General features: G+C 49.9%; 5 protein-coding genes across 5 annotated transcripts; 4 read left to right on the plus strand and 1 right to left on the minus strand.

The window, feature by feature from the left end:
• Positions 1–242: 242 nt before the first annotated feature.
• On the plus strand, positions 243–1,535 carry CDV56_103395 (metalloendopeptidase WSS1; the record flags this gene model as incomplete). Its single annotated transcript, XM_026757014.1, has 2 exons — positions 243–526; positions 575–1,535. The coding sequence occupies 2 exons, from the start codon at positions 243–245 to the stop codon at positions 1,533–1,535; spliced, it is 1,245 nt and encodes a 414-aa protein (XP_026611848.1).
• A 900-nt stretch (positions 1,536–2,435) lies between these two features.
• CDV56_103619 (zinc-binding alcohol dehydrogenase family protein) lies at positions 2,436–3,539 on the plus strand (the record flags this gene model as incomplete). The annotated part of the gene is made up of 3 exons (XM_026757238.1): positions 2,436–2,498; positions 2,558–2,884; positions 3,024–3,539. 3 exons carry the CDS (start codon positions 2,436–2,438, stop codon positions 3,537–3,539), a joined length of 906 nt encoding a protein of 301 aa, XP_026611849.1.
• Positions 3,540–4,375: 836 nt separating this feature from the next.
• Positions 4,376–7,409, minus strand: CDV56_103826 (snoRNA-binding rRNA-processing protein DIP2; the record flags this gene model as incomplete). The annotated part of the gene is made up of 3 exons (XM_026757445.1): positions 4,376–6,992; positions 7,068–7,322; positions 7,393–7,409. The coding sequence occupies 3 exons, from the start codon at positions 7,407–7,409 to the stop codon at positions 4,376–4,378; spliced, it is 2,889 nt and encodes a 962-aa protein (XP_026611850.1).
• Positions 7,410–7,665: 256 nt separating this feature from the next.
• CDV56_104144 (actin-related protein 2/3 complex subunit 2) lies at positions 7,666–14,842 on the plus strand (the record flags this gene model as incomplete). Its single annotated transcript, XM_026757763.1, has 9 exons — positions 7,666–7,751; positions 7,814–8,484; positions 8,535–8,635; positions 8,690–8,738; positions 8,787–8,843; positions 11,602–12,311; positions 13,255–13,455; positions 13,504–13,731; positions 13,814–14,842. The coding sequence occupies 9 exons, from the start codon at positions 7,666–7,668 to the stop codon at positions 14,840–14,842; spliced, it is 3,132 nt and encodes a 1,043-aa protein (XP_026611851.1).
• A 449-nt stretch (positions 14,843–15,291) lies between these two features.
• Positions 15,292–16,586, plus strand: CDV56_104845 (uncharacterized protein; the record flags this gene model as incomplete). The annotated part of the gene is made up of 3 exons (XM_026758464.1): positions 15,292–15,740; positions 15,815–16,479; positions 16,531–16,586. The coding sequence occupies 3 exons, from the start codon at positions 15,292–15,294 to the stop codon at positions 16,584–16,586; spliced, it is 1,170 nt and encodes a 389-aa protein (XP_026611852.1).
• Between the last annotated feature and the right edge of the window lie 818 nt (positions 16,587–17,404).

The raw sequence follows: 17,404 nt of genomic DNA on the forward strand, positions 1-17,404 counted from the left end.
TTCGCTTTGATCTTTCCTGTGGCACTGGGGAATCACGCTACCAACTTTTGTACCAGCTTGTACGCCTGTGCCTGGCAGAGATCTCTCATCTGCTGGAACATATATGGTATTCATCGTCAACAGGCATATATTCTCTTTGGGAGGGCTTCAGAACCAAACAGGATCATTTTCACATCCTCCTTTCTCAGTATCTTCCTCAGATTTTCTTCAAATCGACTCGGTCTTGTTCACGGTCCATCAATATGCGCGAACTAGACCCGTTGGTCTCCGAGTACCAACATGACAAACACCGGCCCAGAGAAGCAGAAGCTTTGTTGATGCTCCGGAAGATCGCTTCTCTAGTCAAACCAATTATGCGCCAGAGGGCTTGGAGGGTAGGAACACTATCTGAATTCTACCCACAGCAACGAAATCTCTTGGGCTTGAATGTCAACGCGGGCCAGAAAATATGTCTCCGTTTGCGATATCCTTCTGACGAGCGTCAATTCCTACCTTTAGAGCAGGTAGTCGATACGATGCTGCACGAGTAAGTCGATGCTCAGATACCAGAAAACTCGTTCATTGACATATCCAGGCTCTGTCATATTGTACATGGACCACATAATCAGCATTTTCACGCCCTATGGAACCAGTTACGTGATGAACATGAAGAGCTAGTCATGAAAGGCTACACCGGAGAAGGTTTTCTCTCTCAAGGTAAACGCCTGGGTGGTCGGAACATGCCAATAGATGAGGCGCGCCGCGTAGCTAGAGCGGCTGCAGAGCGAAGACGGACCCTTTCAGCGGGATCAGGGCAGCGGCTTGGTGGTACCCCCGTATTGCGAGGAACAGACATGCGCAGAATCATTGCCGAGGCCGCGCAGAGGCGTATCGACGTGACCAAAGGCTGTGCCTCTGGGGCGGACAACAGCGTTGAACTTGCAGAGGAAGCCTCTAGGAATGGGTTTCGCACCAAAGCCGAAGAAGACGATGCAAATGAACGGGCTATCATGGAAGCTTACATCGATTTGATACAGCAAGAAGAAAGGGAGAGGTATGGGCCTTCTTATATCCCTCCTAGCCAGGAACTTCCCGCAGGGCCTCGGTCATCTCTTTCTCCTCCTCCTACACCAGAAAACACCAAACCTACTCCCTCGACTCAGCCGCGAGATCCAATCGATCTCACCTTCGATAATACCTCTTACGAACAACCTTGGACATGCCCCACCTGCACTCTTGAGAACCCAGCCAACTTCCTGTGCTGTGATGCTTGTGCCTCGGAACGCCCACGACCGTCAGCTACTAGATCATTACCTGGACCGTCAACCACAGGCCTTTGCAGTACAGACAGTCGCAACAAGAAAAAGCGTCCGATAAGCCAATCTGCCAGTCAAACTGTTTCCAAGAACCGAACTAGGGCCGTGGAAACCCTCGCTGCCCTTGACAGCAGTATCGCCAAGCGGCCCTTAGGCTGGATCTGTCAAACATGTGGCACATTCATGGAAACGGAATGGTGGACTTGTTCGAACTGTGGAATGTTGAAGCAGGTCTCATGAGTCAATCGCACATACTTGATCTGATGAACTGTATGATGATTATGATTTCTACGAGAAACGACTCCATACTCTGAACTTGGTAATATAGACTCAAATATGCGGATATACGTCAATGAATCCTTCATTTAATCGTACTTGAAGCCAGAGCTTACGCTAATATTCCAAGTAGATAGCTTGGAAGTTGCAGTAGTTCATAACTGAACTGTTTCTGCAAGTCCTTTGGTATTTCCCACTACAGGTGCCGCTGCTTTTGTGAGGGTAGCATGTGAGCAATCCGTGATTGCTTCGGACTACTCACTGAGCAGTCACTGAACATGCACAATTGCTAACATAGGCTCATAGCCCCTGAGTTGCTCCGGTGGTACTCCCACCAACTCAAGACTCACCCTCTATCTATAAGAGTGTCTCATGTGATATCTCGGTGCCATCCATCAGTTTCGTGAGACTACCGGAAGACAAGGGCCACAGGTCTTTGCTTGGTCCCTACCAATGATGTTCTTCAAACATACCTGTTGGACATTCTATGATGAAGACACCCATAGACCATCATGGATATAATCTCCCGTATACTGTCTCAGAGAAAATCAACCCGGTGGAAGCATGTGTTCCAAATGCACAGGCCAGCAGATTATCGGGATTCGGGGGTTAGTTCAGGAGTGGAAGACGGCCAAACATGAGGAATCGAATCGTACCTAATCCGTTAGCCGGCTCATTGGATCTGATTAGTGAACATGGACTGATTACATTCTTGGCCCGCACTGTCTTGTTTCCAGGGCCCGAAATCATTATTGCGCTCGAGCTAAAGGGCCATGTAAAGGGCCAAAGAAGAAAAAAGAAAAAAATGATTTATAAGATGCAAACACATGATCACTAAACGTTCAATCCCACGATTCTACCGACATGAAGGCCGTCAAAATCCAGGAAGTTGGCAAAGCCGCTGTTGCTGAAGTCCCAACCCCTCAGGTTCACCCGGACTATGTCGTTGTCAAAACTGCGGGTGTGGCTTTGAACCCGGAGATTAGAAGCACATCCATCTCATTCCCAGCGAGGGCTGCACGTCTGGTTCCGACTTCGCTGGTGTCGTCCAGGAAGTCGGCTCGAATGTTACCACTCTTAAGAAGGGGGACAGAATCGCGGGGGTGGCGCACGGAGGAAATTCAAGCCATAAAGAAGATGGTGCCTTTGCCGAATACGTGGCCGTTAAGGAAGGAATCTCGTTCAAGCTTCCAGATGGCGTGAGCTTCGAAGAGGCCGCGACAGGGGGAGTCGGGATTGCCACTATCGGACAAGGCTTGTATCAATCTCTGCAGCTCCCGCTGCCCAACCAACCAAGCAAAGAACGTTTCCCGGTCTTGATTTATGGTGGAAGTACTGTATCCAATTCGCCAAGATGTTCGTCTAACCCATATGTATCCTGATACATTCAGTTCCTTCTTGTGGCCCTGGGTCATCGCCACGAGCTCGCCCCATAACTTTGATATGCTGAAGTCGCTGGGCGCCGATGCCGTCTTTGACTATAATGCTCCCAACTGCGGTGCTGAAATCCGCAAACACACCAGCAACGAGCTGTACTACGCCTTCGATTGCATTTCTGAGGGCAACCCTCTTCCGATCTGCGCGGAAGCGCTATCGTCTGATGTATCAACGAAGAAGCCAATGTATAGCTCGGTACTGTTTTGTGAGTTCCCGCGAACTGATAGCACCCTAGCATACACCATCTTTGGTGAGCCTTTCTACAAGGCCTTCGGGGCTGGTATCGATTTCCCTGCCAGCAAGGAAGACTACGATTTTGCCAAGATGTTCTTCAAGCTTAGTGAGAGGCTGCTGGCTGAGGGGAAGTTCAAGTTTCACCGTGTGGATGTCAGAAACGGTGGCTTGGAGGGCGTTTTGGAGGGATTGGAAGAGCTGAGACAGGGCAAGGTCAGTGGGAAGAAGCTGGTCTATCGGATTACGGACATCTATATCTTGGCTTCAAGCGGATATGTACCACTAACTATCACGTGATCTCATTGTGCCCCACATATCAATCCTTGGCCCCTGAATTTTCCCACTCAACGACGATTTTCGTCCACTTTCGCTTCTTTCCTCAAGGCTATCAAGCTTCACTCCTAACAGCCGAGACAGCTGTACAATGCCTCCAGCTTTCATCCCAACGACTTCAGACACGTATCAACTCACAACTAACAGAACTGGTATGCGATATCCTTATCCCACCCCTAACTCGAACCAAAGCCCTTCTCGAACAAGAACAAGCTCCAAAAGCAAACAAAAGCACAATCACAACCTTCTCCTAGATGATGAGAACATTTCTTGAACCGATACTTTTAGGAAGAGCCGGAAGAGGTATGACTTGAGGAGATTGCCATATCACTATTGGGGTCTCCCTTGTCGTCGGTGCTTATAATGGTTCTGCTGAGTGGAGTCTCGGGTTGATGATTGGGCTTTTTTTGCTTCGCTTGTCTCTTTCTTGTTTGTGGGGGGCATGTGGTGCTGGGTTCTGTACGCTGGTTGCATTGCTTTTTGGCATCTCAGTTAATGTCTTTGATGATGGATTGTGCTGACTGCTTGAAGTGACAGGTTAGACTACTCTTTGCTTGGTTGCCAACGCTCAGATTTTTTTTTGCACTTGTGCATTGATAATGTCGAAATTGAATTTCTTCGTCGTACAGGCTCGAAATATATATGTCTAGAAATCAAGATACTCTATTAACAGACCAACTTTTGCCTCGAAACTCCAGGATATAGAACTTTCGTAGCCGAAATCATCCAACATCATATAATAAATCGCAACGCCATATATGCACCGATACAAAGTACATGCTCGTAGATTGAGTAAGCCCTTAAGCAGCAATTTGGACAAATGACCGCTTCTTGCCTGTGCCCGTCACCTGTGGGTGCTCCTGCTCCCACGTTTCCTCATCGACGTAGTCCTTGGTGCTCGCTTCCCGCACTTGCTGGCCGATGATCTGTAAAGCAGAGAGGTTGAACCCCATCTCATCTTTTTGACGCGTGAGCACTCGACGTAGGGTTGACCGGATACTATCCAGCATAGGTCTCATCATCTTGCTGGCGATGATCTGACGATGGTGCGTCTTCAGCATGAAGGACAGAACACGGCAAGTGAGAGGAATATTCCAGCCCCGGTTGGCCCAGATATTGAGGAATGTGAAAAGTGCCGGCACTTTGGAGAATGGCAGAACGAGCAAAGCATCCTGGAGTGCAGCGGCAGGGATCTTCTGAACCACACTAAGCACATGCTGCTCGGCTGAGATGTTACCCAGTGCCATGTACAGAGGGTTGCGAGCCGGCGGAGCCGCGTTTGGCTGGCTGACTTTGACGGCGCGCCATTGCCGCATCACCTCGAGGTCTGCCATACCCAAATCCAGGGCTTCCATGATCTTTTCTCCGGCCATGAGTGTTTCGGTGGTCTGCTTCCCGGCGTCGACTGCCTCGGCCTTCTCTCCGTCTGCATCCTCATCCTGCTCAAGAGACGCCGTCAGGGTGTTATCATACATATCTTCAAGCTCTTTCTCGCGCTCTTCTTCCAGGAAGAGCTGTTCATCTGTCTGTTGCCAAATGCGAATGCTCTTGTCATGACTAGCGCTGACGATGAATTCGCCGGAATGGCTGATGGTCAGAGCCCAAATTTCACCATGATGTCCTTGAAGCTTTTGAATGTGCTCAAATTTGTCACCATCCCAATATTTGATGACACGGTCCTTGCTCGCGCTGAAGAAGTTGTGGCCGTTACCCTCCTTGTTAGTAGGAACGAAAGCGACTGCCATGATACTGTCCTCATGGGCCAGGAATGCTTTGTGGCAATCACCAAAGTCCAGACCCCACAAGCGAACTGTCTTGTCCGCGGAACATGTAACAATGAGCTTGCTGTCATAGGAGATGTCCATACTGAGGACAGGAAGCTTGTGGCCGTAAAGGTTGAGAAAGAGTTTTAGAGAGTCGGTAAAGAAAACCTTGACGGTGGTGTCTAAGAGGGCGACTGCAAGCAGCCGAGCGTCAGGTGAGAAGCGAAGACTGAGGATGTCATCCGCAACTTTGAGGGTTCTTGTATGTACCAATTTGAGGCGTGGTGTAGTTCTTTTGGTGCCGGGGATTTCTTCCTGGACAACCTGGAAGTTCCAAAACTTGGCGGACTTGTCAGCGCTACCACTGACCATCGATTTGCCATCAGGATGAACGTGCAGAGACCAGACTGGTCCATCGTGTGCCTTGATCGTATCCAGCAGGGTCGACGATGCAATGTCAAAGACTTCCAATTCGCCGTTCTTATTACCCACCACGACGATCTTGTCACCGGGGAGGAAGGCAGAGCACAGGGAGTAACCGCACTCCAAGGTACGCAGGCAGCTCTGCGTACGAACATTCCAAATCTTCAAGCTGCCGTTGGACGCAGAAGCCAGCATTCGGTCGTCCGAACTCAGGGCAATAGATCTGATATCGGTACGGTGACCCGGAATGTCAACGGCCAGGTTGCGGTTGTAGTCCGAGTCATCATCGTCCTTCTTCTTATTCGCAGTGGTAACGCTGTACGCTTCCAGCTGGTTGTTCGTAGTCGCAGCCAGAAGCTGAAGATTGCCCGTGGATTTTGTTCGAATCCAGTCGAAGGAACGGATCTTGCCGCCAGTGCGAACAATGACATGAGGAACAAAGACTTCTGTGACCGGTGCAGAGGAAATGTCGTCGACCTTCTCATTGTCAACTTCTGCCACTGCCCCTTCCTTGTCTGCAGCCCGCTGAGCTTCCTTCTCCTTTCTTCTCTTACGCTTCCTCGCCAAGCTCTTTTGTATCTCTGCCGCTGAGCGGATGCGCCAAATTTCTAGTGCCTTCTCCGAGCCATGGAATCCGACATAGTCAGCGTGCGGGTGAAAGCTGATACCAATCGTTCGATCCTTGCCGTTCCGATAAAGCGTCCCTCTATCTGTCAGAATTTTGCGATCTTCGGAACCAACTTTCTCTCGCGAGATCTCGAGCATAGCGCTTTCGTCAATCGACCAAACCTTGAGTTCTCCATCGTTTCCTGCGGTGATACAGCCGCTTTGGTCGGGGGAGAGGCCCAAGCTCCAGCACTCGCCGTTCGATTGGGCCACATGTGTCTCAATACAGTGTTGTGTAGCCAGATCCCAGACCTTGATTAAGGAGTCCTTGCCGGTAGTGAGCAAAAACCCCGCGTGCTCGCTCAGTCCAGCGGCATGTAGCAATTCAGAAGACAGATTGAGGAAATGGAGCGAGGTGACTTGGTCGGTGTGTCCGCGCAACTTGAAAAGCCCAACTTCCGCGAGCAAGTCCCACACGATGATATCCGTGTCCTTCGAGCCACTAGCAACGCGCACGCCGGCAGCATCGAAGGCGAGTCGAGTAACGGCCGATTTGTGGCCGTTGAACGAAATGATCACGGTCGCTGTTCTCGAGTCCCAGATACGAATACTTCCATCCTCGTACCTAAGCAGAATCAATCCTGAATGTAAGCACCAAGCAGATAAATGCCCCATATCTGATAAAAAGAAAAAGACCTACCCGACAGCGAAAACGTCCTCGTCGGTCTTACTCTGGGTGATCACGGTCACCTGCGCTTTGCAGGATGTGTCGCGCCACCGTCCAAGTAAGTCACCTTTCTTAATATCCCAGCAGAGAACCTCTTCACCGGCTCCGACAATGGCCCTTCCAGCGCCTGTACGGCGCGCAGTACCAGTGAGACCATCGTCTCGGGTCCAAATCGCATTCGACGAACCCGACGCAACGAGCCCGAAGGTATTCGACTGCTCGAATTTCCTAGAAAAAATTAGCTCCTCACATTCGAGATTCCACCATGCATGAATTTGTCCAACAAGCCTGCACATACAAATATGACTTCACCATCGTTAAAACGCCCAAGTCGATAGCAAGGAAAATTTAAGAGCCCCGAGACTGACTGCTATCGATAGGCCAAAATGCGCCAGAAAAAACTACGGGCGGCGAGAGCGACCACCCCGGACAAATCCCCACCGCCTGCCGTCACTGCCCCCCAAGCACCCAATCGACCCGACTCATCAACTTGATTGACTATATACAGGTGCATGACAGATACTACCTTTGCTATTAGAATCAATTGAGTTGCGATACAGTGTATGTTGTCATGCTCTTGCTCGATTATCAGAACGTTCTCATTCAGAACCTCCTGACGGAGCGATTCTCCGGGTATAGCTGTCCCCTCCCCGCCTCGTTTGGTATACGCAGGTCCCGGCCTTTACGACGTCAGCTAACATTTTCGCTTGTTGCGACAGAGGCACGCCGGTTTCAATTGACCAAGTCGTTTCTGACTTTGACGGAGTGACCTTCCACCTCTCGACGCCAGAATCGAAGACCAAGATCCTTATCTCCATCCACGTGAAGTGCTTTAAAGAGCTGGTTCAATACGGTGCCCAAGAGGTACTGGAAAGAGAATATGGTCCCTACATTGTCACACCAGAGCCTGGCTATGACTTCTCGGTACAGATTGACTTGGAGAACCTGCCCGCAGAGCAGGAAGCTCGGGACGAGCTCATCATGCGGCTTGCGTTGCTGAAACGTAACGCCATGGCTGCTCCGTTCGAAAGGGCATTCGACGAATTCGCGAAGTTGTCAGAGGAGGCATCTAGGTACACATCGGAGTCCGCACCCCAGGGAGTCAAGGAAGGTGGAGAGTTGATGGCAATTCATTACCGGGAAGAGGAAGCAATTTACATCAAGGCCAGTCATGACCGGGTCACGGTGATCTTCAGCACTGTTTTCCGCGAAGAGACGGATCGTATCTTTGGCAAAGTCTTCTTACAGGAGTTTGTCGACGCGAGAAGACGTGTGGTGACGTTGCAGAATGCGCCCCAAGTGCTCTTCCGCAGCGACCCTCCGCTGGAGCTTCAGGGGGTCCCTGGTCTCCAGACCGCTGGGGACGGTAAAATGAGTTATGTCACTTTTGGTAAGCAAATCTCATTGCGTCGGTCACGAGTCTTGACTGACAGCTCCCAGTTCTTTTCCCTCGACACCTGACTCCTCAGCGACGCTACGAAAATATCTCTCACATCCAAACCTTCCGTGACTATTTCCATTATCACATCAAGGCGTCCAAGGTATGCTTCAATGATGTCATTGTTTTCCTTCTTTAATCGACTGACTGTGTATAGGCATATATTCACACTAGAATGCGTAAGAGGACAGCAGACTTCCTCCAAGGTGAGTCGCAATGGATACCGCGGCCTAGTTCGTTGCTAACAATAACAGTCCTCAACAGAGCTCGACCTGAAAACGAGGAGCGGGAGCGAAAGACGGCCAGCGGTCGTACGTTCAGGGTTCATGGATAGTGCGATCAATTGTGTTTCTTGTTGTATATTGCGGCTCGAAGGCAGTAGAAGCATTTCAAGCTGAACAAGCAAAATGCACATACAATTTCACTAGCTCCAGGGAGCACCATACCGTACGATTACTTGGCCGTTTCAGCGAGAGGCAAAGGAGTGTCCAGAGGATTTGACCTATCTCAGAGAATTCGGACTCATTCTTGCCAGGGTTTCAAGTATAATTGCTTTTCCCCCCTTTGCAACAGGCGGGTACGTATCCATGATCAAGGATGCATCTGTCAATCCACACGAGGTGGATACTTGGCAACAAAGACTGATCATCATCCTGGCTTCTTCGTATCTACAGTCTCCACCGCCATCTTGGCTTCTTCTATTGAGACTTGTGATCTCTTCCTTGGTTGTCCTTCGGGCCCCTACTGTACTTGTTGGCCCCTGCTGTCCTTACATCCTTGGCGTGTAATATGTGTTTATGTTAGCGTCTCGAATCACAGCCAACACGTGTGACAACGTTATTCTTGCAGTGGGTATCCTTCAAAGTATGGCACCGGCAGGACAGTCATCCGGCCACGAAGACTGCTCAGCGAAGCATCACCGAGAAAAAGCAACGGACTTGCGGAATCCAACCAGCAGATGACCGACTTACTACCAAGTTATGTTGGGATCTCGGTCGTGACCAGTAGCAAATATCAGGCAGTAGTGAGCGGCCCCCCTGGCAGCTGTAATCATTTGATCTGGGCTCTCCGAAAAACCCAACCAATGGCGCCTCAGATTCACTTGATCGCATCACCAACCAGCCCACAGGATGTTCGTGTTTCGATTGGGTATATAAGTCCGACAGCCTGGTTCGGAGTCGCACCAGGCATGCAATTCGAATCTAGTGCCTTGGTATCATTGGTATGCCCGTGGAACAGATGATCGGATCTGCGTCGGTGACTGAGGAAAGAACACAGGAGCGCTGATGCATGATTCAGACATCCGTCACAAGTCACAGCCAATTCTGAGCGACTTGTCCATTGGAGAAGGCTGACCACAATTGTGTATTCTTTGTCGCCCTTTCCAGTAATTCCAGCCACAATTCCAGTTAGCATGTCAGGACTGAAGGAGATTTGATCGCTGTACCCTTCCTGTGTAGCAAAGTGGTCTGCCCTACTTAGGTTGTAAACTTAGTGGCAGAGTCAAAAACAAAGAACCATGTATCGGGGATAAAAAAAAAATCAGAACAAAGATGGAACGCAGGATTCAGGTACTCACACAGTCACACTCGTTTCCATTCGGCTAATTTGACGGTCATTGTTTGCTATTGCATTCTCCTCGAGTTCCAGCTTGTCGCAAGGGGACAATAAACACCCACACGATCATCCCAAGTCTAAACAACGTGTGCAGCAACTAGTCATTCGTCTTTATCAGTGTTGTGCCAGACGATCATACAGGAACATCGTTGTCATTGCCTGCTTTGTTCTCCCGCTTTCTGCAGCTATACATCCCTTTCCATGTGGAAAAATACGTAGCCAGTTGAAGAGCGATCATGGTGTGCTGCCAGCCATGCCACACAATCCCCATAAATAAGCGAGTGAGTTTCAAAATTGAGACACCAAGCGTCTATCAAGATTGAAGCCAACTTGTATGACCGTGGTTGCCTCACTTAAGGCACGTTGTTCGGTTGTTGCCTTTTGCATACTGTCATCATTCTTTGTCTCATTTGGCACATTCCTGGACAACCTCAAAGTCGAGGATTCCTCGGAGATATATCCTCAGGATTGGATATTGATGGAGAATAGCAAGACAGGAGAACCATATTACCTCAGCGAAAGGGGTGATCGAGTGAGAAAGGTGACAATTTCCCGCTGCAGTCGAGTTGCAAGAAACAGGAGCAGTGCAAATCAGTACAGCTTGGAAGTTCATTTTTTGGTCTCTTGCGAGATCGAACGGATTCCCAGACTTTGCTCACTCAGCTCTCTGAAAATCCCTCAACAGCTATCATCGTCTCTGCAATGACAATACGCCAAAGATAGAACCACTTGATATCTACCAAGGCCTTCACTCGCATCGCTTCCACTATACTGCGTCTGGCACTACTGTCAAGCTCCTCTAGGTAAGCCCTCTACATGTGGTCGAAGAACTTTCCCTCGTTAAGGGATTTAGCTTGTCTCTTTTATTTTTCCATTTCCTTTTTGGCTGAGGCATTACCATTCTTTGGAACAACTTATTGATCAGAAATACCTCAGGTTGTTCGACCGACGTACGCTGAACATCACCTTGTTTACATGGGCAATGGATGCTCCTAATATGTTATAACGCCTAACCAACATTTCCTGGAGCAATTATTCTGTGCTTCAAAGCGTAGCCTCTATATTGCTTTCTGCTGAAGGAACAAATAACGAAACCAGGCCAGGGTTGGAACGGCGACGACTTCAAGAATTGCGAGCAGTGTTCGTTGATGGGCTCGAGAGTACTCTGGTTCAACATGTCGGACAAGATCAGTTTACTACCATTAGAGATACTTCTCTCCATCCTGGCGTACCTGCCTTTCGAGTCACTCCTCGCCTTTGGTGAAACTTCTCGCACAAATTTCAAGTCTCACGCCCTTTGCCTGAGGCGTCTTCGAGTTGGAGTATTCGAAAAGCGAGTCCATTCCATGATCTCTCTACTTCAGGCAGGCTGGGCTACTCCCGATTAACTTTCTGCTTCTCATGAACGTGATGGTTCCAGGAGTGATTATAAAATTTCCGTGATCCAACCAGGCATCTATGCAAAGCAAGGATTGGACGGAAAGTCACATACTAAATACAGACTGCAAAGAAAGCAGGGCATGACCCCACAAGAAGCTCAGGAGCAGACAGTACAAGCACAGAACAAAGTTCTTGCGCGACTGGTGGATCGATACGGGCCTTCGTTGGTCAAGCTTGAGTTCATGGCCTACGATCTTGATGTCGATGGAGCAAAAGCGCTCGGCACCAGATGTAGACACGCACTGCGTTATCTGGCACTGCGCTTCGAGCATCCGCATATCCGCGACGGGCCGATGAGGCCAACCGCTTGGTATTATCCTGCGCCGGGTAGCACTGCTTGGAACTTACTGGCGGGCATAGGGAACCACAAGAACATAGGGATCACCGGCCTCGAGACTCTGATATTGGAACGATCAGGCATCACACCATGGCAGTTGGCGATGCTTGTGGAAAAGAACCCTAAGCTCAGAGTCTTGAAGTTGAGGACCTGCCGTGGTGCCCAGCCGGAGTTTTTGAATTGGCTTGGGGGCGTTCAGAAGGATGAAGACGATGCAGTGATAGAAGGGCACCGACTGGCACCTGGTGCGAAGCTCGAAGTTCTCTGGCTGGAGAATTGTCACCGTTTACTTAGCCATCCAACAGATGGGCAAAAAGGTAAGCAGTTGCCAGACAAGCCCTGTGATGAGGGCTTTGAATGGGTCAGAAGTCTGTCAAACTTGCAAGTAAGTTTCTCTCGAGAGACCACACCTTTCGAAAAAGTTGGCCCTTCTTCTCGCAACTCAAGCCACAAGCTAATAATTGTTCCCACCAGTCTCTTTCTTTTAGGGAGTGTGCATGCGTATCGTCCGAGTATGTCGACAGGGCTAACAAAGCCATCTGGAAGATCGCAGAAGTCATTCTGCCATATGCCTTTGTTACACAGAATTCAGCCATTGAAGTTGATCCTCTTCTTTCATAGCTTAAGCATGAAAGTATCCTCTGTTGTTAAATAGACCATGATACTCTTCTCTGCATTGTTCATCTTTCTCTGCCTAATGGATCACTGTATGGTCTTGTCTATTTTATCCTATATGGCAACCATAAACAGTCGACGTGTACCCTGTCGGTTCTTGTAGTCTTGTAGTCTTGTAGTCTTGTAGTCTTGTAGTCTTGTAGTCTTGTAGTCTCCTTATCACTACCAGAAAAATGAGTGGATTGATGTTAGCTATATGTTTCACAGGTTTCCTGAAATGACGAAGAACCTATGCGAGATTTGGTGGTCAATAGTGTACTCACATATTACTGCCTCTGATTTCTTCTGATGCAATAAGATGAACTGTTCATGCTCAGTAGCTTAATGAGAAGCTTCTTTAGGGGAATCTGATGTAAGAAAGCTTTTTATGGTCATCTCTGACCATAGCTATAAACACTCAGCCATGTCTTTCACAGTGAAGTGGCATTTATGCACCAGGTCCTCAGGGACGACATTCACTGACCAGAAGTAAAGCACATCGCTCAACACATCAACAACTAAAAGCACTCATCTTCCCTGTACAGTTCTCACCACCTACCCAGCCGCACTTTGCATAGTGCTAAACCACGCGGCTTGACTGCTGACCCACGATTCACAAACAACACAAACGCTCTCTGCCAACCATGGGTAGATCACGCTCTCACTCCTGGCAGACAGCCTTCCAGAAGCTGTTCCGCAGACGCTCATCACAGTCGAAGGGTAAACAACCTGCTTTGCCTGACGAGTTCGAAATCAGCGAACACACCGACGGCTTCTACAAGTACTCTCAAGAGATGCTTGAAGAGAAAGAGAGAAGACTCGAGCCTCGCACCATGCGTGCTTCAGACAGTACCGAGGCTTCTTACGCTTCAGCTGTAAGTGGACGCGATATCCTTAGCAGGCAGTCTGCCATACAGATCTAGGGGAAGAAACTAACACATAGTCATGAGATGCCACCCATCGAAACTCCCGCTCTTCCCTACACCATCAGCTCGTCTGAATGGCACTCTTTCGCTGCCCGTGAGCAGCTTCTCGAAAATCCTTACGGCGAGGCGGCTGCAGAGAAATTTGGCAGTGTCCTCAGCGTCTTCTCCAAGGTCTACGCCATTGCCAAAATTCTTGCTTGGGCACTCAAGATGTATGGTGTTGAGGTAAGTAGGACAAGCCCTCAGATCCTCGAGCGACCTTTGCAGAAGAGTACAGAAAACTGATCATGGCTTTCACTCACCATAGTTGGACGACGCTCCTGGCGGTATTTTGGCTCGTCTCAATGACGCAGAAGCGGGTATGGGTACAGATTCTCTTGCTGACCTCATCGAGATCACCGAAAGGCTTTATTATTCTCTGTATGCAAGACTGGTTATGGAGATTGCCAACGCTGAGCTCTGTGGTCACTTCGAGCTTGACCTGCGCCGCATGCTCATTAAGGAACCGCTCACACTTCCTGAAGCTAGTCATCTCCGCAACATATTCATAACATTCAAGGACGTGCTGGACGCTCCAGAAGTCTGCAGTGGCCTCGACTACGACCTTGTTAAACAGCACCAGGACTTGATCATTCGCCATGCTACCGACAAGCTTGCCGTCACCGGCTTCTCTGCGCACGATCTTATCGGTTATCGTACATCTACCTTGAAGATTGTCTCCAATGAGACTCATCCTTTCGTTCTGAAGTGGAGAGGACTCGTTTACCTGTATCAGATGCCGGGCGTCGAAACTATCACCGTGATGTCCGAGAAGTACCTGACTGTCAAGCCGAAAGTGACGGCTACCGATGACTTCCCAGCCATTGAACTTCCCTTCGTCAGCCGCGACTCAATTCAGCCAGAAATTTGGCAGCGCGAGAACATCCTTGATAACCGTCAGGCGACCCTGGCGAAGCTCGAGGGCAGGAGCGTCGGAGATATCAGACGCGAAGACGACAGACGCCGCCTTCTTGATTTCGTCAAGGAGAAGAAGTGCATCTGCCGTTCCTCTTGCAGTTGCTCGACAGAGTGCACAATGGACGTCCTGCTGCCCTGCCCCTGCTCTGAGCGCATCCTGCGCGTCGCGCTCGCCAAGCGCTATCATGGTGCTGGCGAGAAGGACTTCGGTCCCACATGTGGCAGTTTGGCTAGAGCCTTCTTCGAAGGGCTGGCGATGGTCAGTCGCGGCGTTGCTCACTATGAGCTGGTCGCGGAGCTGCACCGCGCCATGCAGCTCTTCGAAGAAGTGGTGGGCAAGCAGCGCCATGCCGCTGCCATGGGCACTCGACTCGTCTGAAGGGTCCGGAGTTGGCATGAACTCCGGTTGAGCTGGCCGGTCGTTTTTTTTCCCTCTGATTTTTGTTTTCTGTTTTCGTTTGGCCGTGCCTTTTGAGGCGATGAAGGCCACTTGCAAGGGGGATGGCACTGGGGGGCTCGAGGGGCGAATCGGAGACTCTGGAGGAGGTGATAGTGATGTATCGTATTAGTCAAATACTAAATCCATGCAATGAAACTCGACGATGACTGGCTATCCCGAGCAGGTCCTGCCACATATTGCTGTAATCATCGTCTCTTCGGGTGTTTGGCTGCGCTCAAGCCATAGTGAGCCATATCCATCCGCCTTCCAACTCTAATCTCACCATGAATCCGGACCAGCGATAACGAAAAAGAAAGAAGGAAAGCACTTTCCCCCAACCGCGAGAATCTCAGTGCGCTGAGAGAGCGTACTTCTTATTTCACGCGGGCATGGTGACTCAGACTATAGTTACCACGATATTATTGATGATACGCAGCCCACAGTGGACCGCAGCGCGTACAACAAGCTCAAGGAGGCTAATCCGACCCAGCACGCCTGTGCGGCAGTATCGAGCTGTCTGGCCTTCGTACGGCATCACTACCCCGGTTCCCGATCATTATCCACATTCAAAGGCTCCGTTCTGCTTCCAGACAGGCTACGCTCTCTGCGCCAAACGGCTGTCGCGCCCGTTTCCCCCACCCTTCCTATCTCCGCCGTCGTCCTCCTTTTCCGACCCCCTGACAACCCACTACCAGAGTCAGGATAAGAGATTATCCGTTCGGGGTGAACTGGTCCGCGGGCTGAACAACGGTGATGATGCAGTGCTTGTTGCAGACAATTTCATCGGGGTGAACGATGGCGTGGGGGCGTGGGCTACAAAAGAACGGGGTCATGCTGCGTGAGTGCACAACATCAGCGTCCTATCTGTGCCACTTGAGACCTCATCGCTGACACCGTACTCAATTAAACCAGGCTTTGGTCTCGATTATTGCTTCACTTCTGGGCCCTGGAGGCCGAACGAGAAGTCGACAAAACCTCAAAACTAGATCCGATCGAGTACCTACAACGAGCCTACGAGGAGACGATCCGTGCGACGACCTCTCCGAATGAATGGCTGGGCACCACAACGACGGTGACTGCGCTTTTACACTGGACTGTGGACAATGCGGGAAATGCAAAGCCCTTGCTCTACGTGACCAACTTGGGAGATTGCAAAGTGCTTGTTATCCGTCCGAGCGAGGGAAAGGTCCTGTTTCGAACTACCGAACAATGGCACTGGTTCGACTGTCCTATGCAACTAGGCACAAATAGTGTGGACACACCACGGAAGGACGCAGTGCTTTCTGAGGTTCAGCTAGAGGAGGATGACCTCGTGCTGGCTGTGTCTGATGGAGTTCTTGATAATCTTTGGGAACATGAGGTCTTGACGATCACGCTCGACAGCCTCAAGAAATGGGATGAAGGACATTTCGAGGAGAAGGATCTCTACTGGGATCCCCCGGCCCACCTGGCAGATGAACGTATGGTATTCGTAGCCAGAGAGCTGCTCAAAGCTGCGCTGGCTATCGCTCAGGATCCATTTGCAGAGAGCCCATATATGGAGAAGGCTATCGAGGAGGGCTTGGCCATCGAAGGGGGTAAGTTTCGTTAGCCTGCTGTCACGTTGCATGTTATTGACAATAATATAGGAAAAATGGATGACATTAGCGTTGTCGTCGGCGCCTGTAAGAAGAGAGAGCGTTGAGACAACCTTTCGGAGACCCCTCCAAGATCTAGCTGCCGGGTCCAAACACGCCTTCCGGTCCCGATTGTGGCTTTGAGCCTCTGCAAAGAGGTCAACGCCGTGGGACCCAACCACTATCAACGGGCCATATCCTGCGCTCGAGTCCGGCGGCCAACTTCATTCCCAGGCCTATCACGATCAGGCATGTTCGATACCCGGGAATCGTTCAAATGCCCATGTGTATGCACTCACGAGAAATGAAAACACGTCGAAGTCGACTCACCGAACTCCAACCGGCCATTCTTGATCAACGCTATGAGATTTCATATATTCCGCTCTGATGCCCCCAAATGCTATCGCGGTGCTTTGAGCTTTGATACCCTTAATGAAATAGATTTTGTGATACCTCGGCAATCGATTGCCTTCACGTTGACGAAATTGCATTCTGGATAAGTCACGGTTCAATTGTATCATATTTTAATGTCACACCTCGTTACCTGTCCCTTGTTGTCTTTTTGGGACCTTTTGGAACACATCATTACAGCTTGTTAATAATGGTGTCCTCGAATGTTATTGACGCCCTGGGCTGGACAATCTATCGAGCCATGCTTTAACAATACTACTGTTCATATCCAAGCACCTGGGGTTTCATCGGGTCTTCGGGCTCGGAATATTCAACAATATTGAAATATGCACTGCTTGCTTTTCTCAAGGGCAGCTGGGAAATTCCCTAATTTCTCCAGAATTCATGTAGGCAAAGTTTTTGAGTCCTGTCAATAAATATCCTCGATGGTCTAACGGTCATGATTTCCGCTTGTCACTCCTAGAGAACGAGCGCG

This window comes from Aspergillus thermomutatus, assembly GCF_002237265.1.
Source record: "Aspergillus thermomutatus strain HMR AF 39 chromosome Unknown NODE_202, whole genome shotgun sequence".
Taxonomy (NCBI): domain Eukaryota; kingdom Fungi; phylum Ascomycota; class Eurotiomycetes; order Eurotiales; family Aspergillaceae; genus Aspergillus; species Aspergillus thermomutatus.